We start from the raw sequence: 8,921 nt of genomic DNA on the forward strand, positions 1-8,921 counted from the left end.
CCTAAAGTTTTAATTCAGTTTTAGAACTATATGTGTATATTTAAACCTTGAATTAGTGATTATGACAGGTTTTTTACTTGCCGTCAGTTTCAAGGAATATAATCAGAAAAGTGAACTGATCAAATTATTGTCTTTATTTACATACTCAAGTTTTCAATACTGTCCATTCAGTTTTCTAACCCAAAACACAGCTATATTACAAATGGTCTTGGATATGGAGAGCAAAGTTTTTATTCTGTTAGGGCAGTATGACAAAGAAAACAAATGGTTTCTTGTATTTAATCTTTTTTTTTAAATTGATTATAACTGTTGCCAAATGTAACTCCTGCAGAGTTTAGAGGCTCTGATAACCTAGCAGAAGTCAAAATGGCTGACTGTGAGAGAGCCACTGTTTTTTCTTATTTTGTAAGAGGTATTTATGCAATATACATTTTTAAACTATTGTATTTGCATATAATCTCCAATGCAGCCCAGTGCTATACTTGAAGATAGCCACTTGCCAAAAATCATTTACATGGGCACTTGTAGGTCTCTGGTTTGCAGGGAGTTTTAAACCATATTGTTTGTCAGAGAGGCATGGGAAGAGCAATGGAGAGAGAATCAGAGCAAGTGATTCTAGTTAGAGCAAGAGCCCCTGCCAGCTGCCTCCTTTTTTCTCTCTTCATAGGTGTAAATACCATCCAAGTATGCCCTGCATTGCAGGGAGACTGGAGATCTGTTTGTTTTGCAGTTAAAGGGTAAGGGGGCCCTTTCTGGAAATTTTTGCTTTATTTACTTGTTTACCTCTGGCTTATATTGTTGTGTACGGCCGGAACATAAGCTGTCCCCATATTTAAATGTCAGTGCACAAATACATTTCAGAACCAAACAAAACTTTTTTGTTATTGAGTATCCATCATTCTTTAAATCACTTCACTGATTTCTTTCATTTCTATACATAATCAAAAATTGTTAATAAAAGTTAAAAACGATTCTGAGTCTGGTCAGAATCCGCGGCTTTCTCTTTCCATAGGCAGCTGTAAGTTTATATTTATGCATAGTCATATATGACGTTGCTAAGTAAAAGGAAAGTGAACAAAAGTTGCAATTCAAATGTTGATAGTTTATTGACTTCTATTAAATAGGTATGCATAAGATGACTCCACCAATTAAAGATCTGCTGCCTAGACTCACCCCCATCTTAAAGAACAGACATGAAAAAGTACAAGAGAATTGTATTGATCTTGTTGGGCGTATTGCTGACAGGTAAGCAGATTACCCACACATTTTTATAAGCAGTATCAATTTTCAAATTTGGCCACTTTGTATTCAATTAGCAAAATTTTCTTAATGTCACTAATATAAGTGTATATGATTAGGCTGTCTAGTATTAATATTTTCAGTCAAATTTCAATTTGGATGGTAATGGGGTGGCCATGTAATTTTAGGACTAAACCTGTAAGACTAACTCTTCAGCCTTTCTGAAGAGGAATAACTCTTATTTAATGCTTAAAATGAGTTAACAATCATGTTTTTAGAACTGAATTTGCAAATTTATCCTTAAAACTTTTCCTAATGTCACAAATAATATGTGTATTTTTTAAATTAGGGGAGCTGAATATGTGTCTGCAAGAGAGTGGATGAGGATTTGCTTTGAGCTTTTAGAGCTCTTAAAAGCCCACAAAAAGGCTATTCGTAGAGCCACAGTCAACACATTTGGTTATATTGCAAAGGCCATTGGGTGAGTGTCACTTACTTCCATTAAAAAAAAAAATTATAATAAATTTGTTGTGGTGTTGAAAAATACTTCATGTAGAAATCTCTTTTGAGGCATGGTCTGAATAATGCAGTTGAGCAAGCTCTTCATTTAACCATTGACCTTCTTATTTTTGGAATGTATTCTTAAATTCAATTTGTGTGTTTTTTTTTTTTTTTGAGACGGAGTCTTGCTCTGTCACCCAGGCTGGAATGCAGTGATTTGATTTCAGCTCACTGCACCCACCACCACCTCCCGGGTTCAGGAGATTCTCCTGCCTCACCCTCCCCAGTAGCTGGGACTATAGGCATGCGCCATCACGCCCAGGTAATTTTTGTATTTTTTAGTACAGATGAGGTTTCACCATGTGGGCCAGGCTGTTCTCGAACTCCTGACCTCAAGTGAGCCACCTATCTTGGCCTCCAGAAGTGCTGAGATTACAGGCATGAGCCACCACACCCAGCCTGTAGTCTTAAATTCTTAATTGAATTAAAATAGATGGAAGGGTTTAAGATTTACTTTAATTATACTTTAGGTGTTTTCAGGGAGGGAAACAGTACCATTTTCAGAAAAATACAAAATGTGTACTGGTCTTTTAGGATATTGCTTAAACTATTAAGGCAAATTTTTAGTCTCACAGCATCATTTAAGTCTCATATTAATGCTTTATGTGTTTTAAAAGTTGTATTATGGATTGTTTGAGCTCAGGAGTTTAAGGTTACAGTGAGCTGTGATTGTGCCAGTGTACGAGACCCTGTCTCTAAAAAAAAACAACAAAAATGCTATTCTAACATTACTCCACGGATTTAACTGAATTATAGCTGCTTTGTGAGATAATCTATGGTTGTTTGCTTCCATTCCATCACAACTAAAGTAGGAAAAAAGTCATTATAGAAAACGAGACACCACATGTCCATGTGGCTTAAGAAAATGTGTTCAAGGAATATGACATGTGAACGTCTGATTAATTAGGTAGAATTAACCAGACCACACCCCCTCCCCTAACACACACTAATTTCTCTCCTATTTTGGTAGCATAATATTTATTTCAGTGGTGATGGAGTCAAGAAATTTGTAGTGAATAGCTGTCGTGCAAGCTTTTAGCCCCAATGTCCCTCTTTAAGTTTATGTCAAAGAAGAGGCAAATAGATGCAGCAAATTGTGTGGGAGGGAAGATAAAAGAAAAGAGATTTTATGGCCGGGCGTGGTGGCTCACGCCTGTAATCCCAGCACTTTGGGAGGCCGAGGTGGGCGGATCACAAGGTCAGGAGATCGAGACCATGGTGAAACCCCGTCTCTACTAAAAATAGAAAAAATTAGCCGGGCGCAGGGGCGGGCGCCTGTAGTCCCAGCTACTCGGGAGGCTGAGGCAGGAGAATGGCGTGAACCCGGGAGGCGGAGCTTGCAGTGAGCCGAGATTGCGCCACTGCACTCCAGCCTGGGCGACAGAGCGAGACTCCGTCTCAAAAAAAAAAAAAAAAAAAAAAAAAAAAGAGATTTTATATGGTTTATAATGGGAGACCACAATTCAGATATTCCCCTCACCACTCCTACCTAGTTCTAGTGCCCATTTTGACAACTCAGAATTACTCACTTTAAACATTTAGTTAAATTTCTTTATATTTCAGAAAGTTTAAAAACTGAAAATTACATATGAAAATTAATTTGAGTTAACTTACTTTTTTTTTTTTTTGAGAAGGAGTGTCACTCTGTCACGCAGGCTGGAGTGCAATGGCATTGTCTCAGCTCACTGCAACCTCTGCCTCCCAGGTTCAAGTGGTTCTCCCACCTCAGCCTCCCAAGTAGCTGGGACTACAGGTGTGTGCCACCACACTCGGCTAATTTTTGTGTCTTTAGTAGAGACGGGGTTTCACTATGTTGGCCAGGTTGGTCTCGAACTCCTGACCTCGTGATCCGCCTGCCTCGGCCTCCCAGAGTGCTGGGATTGCAAGCATGAGCCACTGCATCCGGCCAAAATTTTTAAAATTTGTACAGCTGTGACCTCTGATCTTCTCAGAGTTAACTTTTTTAAACTGACCTTTTAATTTATATGAAATTTTAATGTAGAAACAATGCCAGTGACTTGGAAGTATTGCGTTTTATAAAATTACTGAGTTCCCTGTAATTATTAATATTTAAAAGTTTTCATCTTTATGCATTTTTTCTTCCATAAATTTTTGACTTACAATGTAACAGCTTGTTGACCCATTTTTTTTTTCAGCCCTCATGATGTATTGGCTACACTTCTAAACAACCTCAAAGTTCAAGAAAGGCAGAACAGAGTTTGTACCACTGTAGCAATAGCTATTGTTGCGGAAACATGTTCACCCTTCACAGTACTCCCTGCCTTAATGAATGAATACAGAGTTCCTGAACTGAATGTTCAAAATGGAGTGTTAAAGTCACTTTCCTTCTTGTTTGAATATATTGGTGAAATGGGAAAAGACTACATTTATGCTGTAACACCGTTACTTGAAGATGCTTTAATGGATAGGTAAGTGACTTGAACTGATGACAAGAAAATAATTATAACTCTTCCTTCATTTTAGAATATCCTGAAATAGTTATTAGATGACTTTTTACTGTAATGTAGTTAAAGAAAAAAATGCTAGCCTGGAGTCTTGGGACATCATAAATATGACTTATTATTTTAAAATAATGTGCACACTGTAGTGATTCCCCAGACTTTCTTTCAAGTTCCCCCACCCCCTTTAAATCTCTTTTCATATCTGTTGAACTAAATACATTTTGAAAAGGGTTGATTGATAATCTTTTGTTTTCAAAATTGGTCAAATATAGTTAGAGGACATGATGAGCAGGAGCTAATCAGTGTGGCAGAGACCTGATCTTTTTAGCTTTTTATTGCAGGTAAAGGATAGGTTTCTCTTAAGCCTTTGAATTACTGAACATAGCCTGCCAGAGCTACACTCTTCCTATTGCAGGTCCCTGGTGTTTCAGATAGTGACCACCAGTACAGTACTGTTCGAGTTATTTGACAGATTGCTAATACCTTTTACCATCTAGACTGATGCACAGCCTTAAACACAGAAGTAACTGAAGAAAGTGCAAAGGAAAGTGCAGGCATAGTAAGGGAAAGAACCGTTTCACTGGCTCCTTATTTTTCAGGAGAGAGAAGTTACTCAAATCAGAGCCCATTCACATACTTTTGTGTACAGATTAAAGTTATTCATTAATAACCTTCTGAAAGGGAGACTTAACTGGACTTGACAAGTTACCAGAAAGTGTATATGCAAGACATGGAAGCAAAGTAAGAATTGTGCTCTGTAAAAGCCTGGCTGCCCAGGGCTAAAAAAAATGAGGGTAAATCACCCTTGCTCCATATTCCTCAGTGAGAAGTGCGTGAGGACCATAGTGCAGTCATTAATGTATGTCACCTGCAGTTAAAAACTTTGTTCTGTGTACTGAGAAGTGGAAGGAGTAATTCCATTGAAAATTACTAAATGAAAAGAATACTTCAGTTGGAAATTTTATTAATGAGGAATACTGCTTCATTCTTATGCTGAATGACATTATTAAAATAAGAAAAACAAGAATATTAGTAAATACAAGTATTTTTCTCTTTTGATATGGTCTGTGTTACTATCTTTGGAGCAAAGTGTGGAAACTCATTTTGTTTTTTAGACGGACTTTCGCTTTGTCGCCCAGGCTGGAGTACAGTGGCACGATCTCGACTCACTGCAGCTTCTGCCTCCCAGGTTCAAGTGATTCTCCTGCCTCAGCTCCCAAGTAGCTGGGACTACAGGCATGTGCCACCGTGCCCAGCTAATTTTTTGTATTTTTGGCAGAGATAGGGTTTCACCATGTTACCCAGGGTGGTCTCTATCTCCTGACCTTGTGATCCACCGGCCTTGGCCTCCCAAAGTTCTGGGATTACAGGCATGAGCCACCGTGCCTGGCCTGGAAACTCATTTTCATACCCGTTGCATATCCCAGTGTGTTAGCCAATGAGCTCATACTTGGTTGAATAATTGTGGAATGAATAACTGATTGATTTTTCATGAACATAAACTCAGTTAACATAGGAGATGATAGTTACTTCTGTAGGTTTGAAAAAATTGTTGATCTTCCTCTCCCCAGATTGAGTTATTGAAACTTAAACTTTACGTGAGAAGGGAATTTAATTTTAATTTAGTTACCTATTATATACCAGTATCTGAAGTACTAGTAAAGATTTAAGTTTATAATCAAGAGTTTAAAATGATTTGGGAGGCCAAGGTGGGAGGATCACTCGACCCCAGGAGCTCAAGATCAGCTTGGGCAACATAGCGAGGCCCTCCATATCTCTAACAATAAACATTTTTTAAAATAATTTTTCTTTTTTCTTTTTTTTTTTTTGAGACAGAGTTTCGCTCTTGTTGCCTAGGCTGGAGTGCAGCAGCACGATCTTGGCTCACTGCAACCTCCGCCCCCCAGGTTCAAGTGATTCTCCTGCCTCAGCCTCCCGAGTAGCTGGGATTATAGGTGTGCGCCAGAACGCCTGACTAATTTTTGTATGTTTAGTAGAGACGGGGTTTCGCCATGTTGGCCAGGCTGGTCTAGAACTCCTGACCTCAGGTGATTCACCTGCCTCGGCCTCCCAAAGTGCTGGGATTATAGGCATGAGCCACCATGCCCAGCCTGAAAAGTAATTTTAAAAAAGAGAAAAAAGTTTAAAATAAGATATTACCGTTTATTATTCATACATTAGAATCACATACCTCCTCTTTAATAGCATAATAAAGCCAAGACTTCACAGAGCCCTCCTGCTCATATTCCTTTTAAAAGTTAATTAGAAGGCTAGGCACGGTGGCTCACGCCTGTAATCCCAGTACTTTGGGAGGCTGAGGCGGGCAGATCACAATGTCAAGAGATCAAGATCATCCTGGCCAACATGGCGAAACCCCATCTCTACTAAAAATTCAAAAATTAGCTGGGCATGGTGGCACACACCTGTAATTCCAGCTACTCAGGAGGCTGAGGCAGGAGAATTGCTTGAACCTGGGAGGCAGAGGTTGCAGTGAGCCAAGGTCACACCACTGCACTCCAGCCTGGGCGACAGAGTGAGACTCTTGTCTTAAAAAAAAAGTTAATTAGAAAATATGGCTTAATTGTTGAGCCATAGTGAAGCTTGAGTCATTAAAGCAAAAGTTCTCAAGTGGAAACATTAGTTATTCTAAAGGATATATTAAACACACGAAATGTTAGGATGACTTCACATCTATTCAGTGCACTGAATTAGTAATTTCGTTTCCAATGGGCAGGTGAATATTTCCTGTAAAACTAAGACCATATCTTGAAGGATTTTTTCCCCTTTCTTATAAGACTGTATCTTAAAGGACTTTTTTCCCTTCCCTTATAGAGACCTTGTACACAGACAGACGGCTAGTGCAGTGGTACAGCACATGTCACTTGGGGTTTATGGATTTGGTTGTGAAGATTCGCTGAATCACTTGTTGAACTATGTATGGCCCAATGTGTTTGAGACATCTCCTCATGTAATTCAGGCAGTTATGGGAGCCCTAGAGGGTCTGAGAGTTGCTATTGGACCATGTAGAATGTTGCAGTATTGTTTACAGGTAAGTTAAAGTTGTTTTTTTTTAATCGGTGAATTTTTTTTTTTTTTAATAATACTTTAAGTTCTGGGATACATGTGCTGATGTGCAGGTTTGTTACATAGGTATACATGTGGCATGGTGGTTTGCTGCACGTATCAACCCATCATCTAGGTTTTAAGCCCCGCGTGCATTAGGTGTTTGTCCTAATGCTCTCCTTCCCCTTTCCCCCCACTCCCTGTAAGTTAAAGGTTTTTAAAAGATTACTTAGCAAGAAAAGTAGTGTGTTGAATTAAGTTACTTTTCCTGATTATCAACAGGGTATATTGTGCCATATGGTAGAACAATTGTGTGGTGACGGGGGAGTGCGTTTTGTCTCTTCCATTTTAGCTTTGTATAATTACTAGGCCCCCCCCACTCCCCAAGGGAAATAATTTTGAATCATATCTTTATGATTTGTTAATTTTGTTAAGGTTATGTGTGTTCTTGAAAATTGAAATAAGGTAACTGTTCAATATTATTTTAGGGTCTGTTTCACCCAGCCCGGAAAGTCAGAGATGTATATTGGAAAATTTACAACTCTATCTACATTGGTTCCCAGGATGCTCTCATAGCACATTACCCAAGAATCTACAACGATGATAAGAACACCTATATTCGTTATGAACTTGACTATATCTTATAATTTTATTGTTTATTTTGTGTTTAATGCACAGCTACTTCACACCTTAAACTTGCTTTGATTTGGTGATGTAAACTTTTAAACATTGCAGATCAGTGTAGAACTGGTCATAGAGGAAGAGCTAGAAATCCAGTAGCATGATTTTTAAATAACCTGTCTTTGTTTTTGATGTTAAGCAGTAAATGCCAGTAGTGACCAAGAACACAGTGATTACATACACTATACTGGAGGGATTTCATTTTTAATTCATCTTTATGAAGATTTAGAACTCATTCCTTGTGTTTAAAGGGAATGTTTAATTGAGAAATAAACATTTGTGTACAAAATGCTAATTTGTGTGTGTTTTTTGAACATGACTTGTAAAATGCGGAACTTTGATAAAGTATTGGTTTATGTGGAATAAGTGGCTTAATTTCATTTTCTGTCACCTGGTTAATAGAAAGTAGTTAGCCAAATAAAAATTATATGAAGTGATGGCATCTTTGTCAAAATTCCGTTGTTCTGTTAATAATGACAGCAAGAACAGTAGCCTCAGGAGGTGTTCCCCTCAAACTAGCACAACCATTCCATCATCATAGAAAAGTAGCACTTTTGCTAAACTGTCTTGAATATTTTGTACTTACATAGCGCCTTTCATCTCTTGATTTCTCAAAATGCTTTATGAACATGTTTAAAGGAAGTGGTTTAAGTCTTGTCCAACGCTTGAAAGTCTGCTGTGTTTAACAAGTGAGAAATTTAACTTTACTTCAAAACTGCTTTCTGCCTATTAGGAGTGAGGATACCTAAGTAATGCTGATAGAACAGATTCCTTATGTACTGTGATAATATACGGTGGCAGCAGCTAAAATGTCTAGGTTTGCTTAGCTTTGTATTCAGTAATAAGTTGATCTAAGAGTTCAGCATATACTGAATGAAATGCCATTTAATGATAGAGGAACCAAGCATTAAGGCA

At 38.1% G+C, this 8,921-nt stretch overlaps 1 protein-coding gene across 3 annotated transcripts in view; it reads left to right on the plus strand.

Moving 5' to 3' along the window:
* The window catches only part of SF3B1 (splicing factor 3b subunit 1), a 49,436-nt gene extending 41,135 nt beyond the window's left edge, over window positions 1-8,301 (plus strand). For 2 of the 3 annotated variants that reach the window (XM_050750677.1, XM_050750679.1), the window contains 5 exons: window positions 1,125-1,245; window positions 1,589-1,720; window positions 3,957-4,229; window positions 7,095-7,311; window positions 7,814-8,301. In XM_050750677.1, coding sequence (XP_050606634.1) covers window positions 1,125-1,245; window positions 1,589-1,720; window positions 3,957-4,229; window positions 7,095-7,311; window positions 7,814-7,972 — 902 coding nt within the window. In that variant the 3' untranslated portion in view covers window positions 7,973-8,301. Of the gene's footprint in view, window positions 1-667; window positions 738-1,124; window positions 1,246-1,588; window positions 1,721-3,956; window positions 4,230-7,094; window positions 7,312-7,813 lie in introns of those variants that run through there. The other variant, XM_050750680.1, reaches the window with a different exon arrangement.
* Window positions 8,302-8,921: the final 620 nt, after the last annotated feature.

The sequence above is a fragment of the Macaca thibetana genome, chromosome 12 (genome assembly GCF_024542745.1).
Source record: "Macaca thibetana thibetana isolate TM-01 chromosome 12, ASM2454274v1, whole genome shotgun sequence".
NCBI lineage: Eukaryota > Metazoa > Chordata > Mammalia > Primates > Cercopithecidae > Macaca > Macaca thibetana.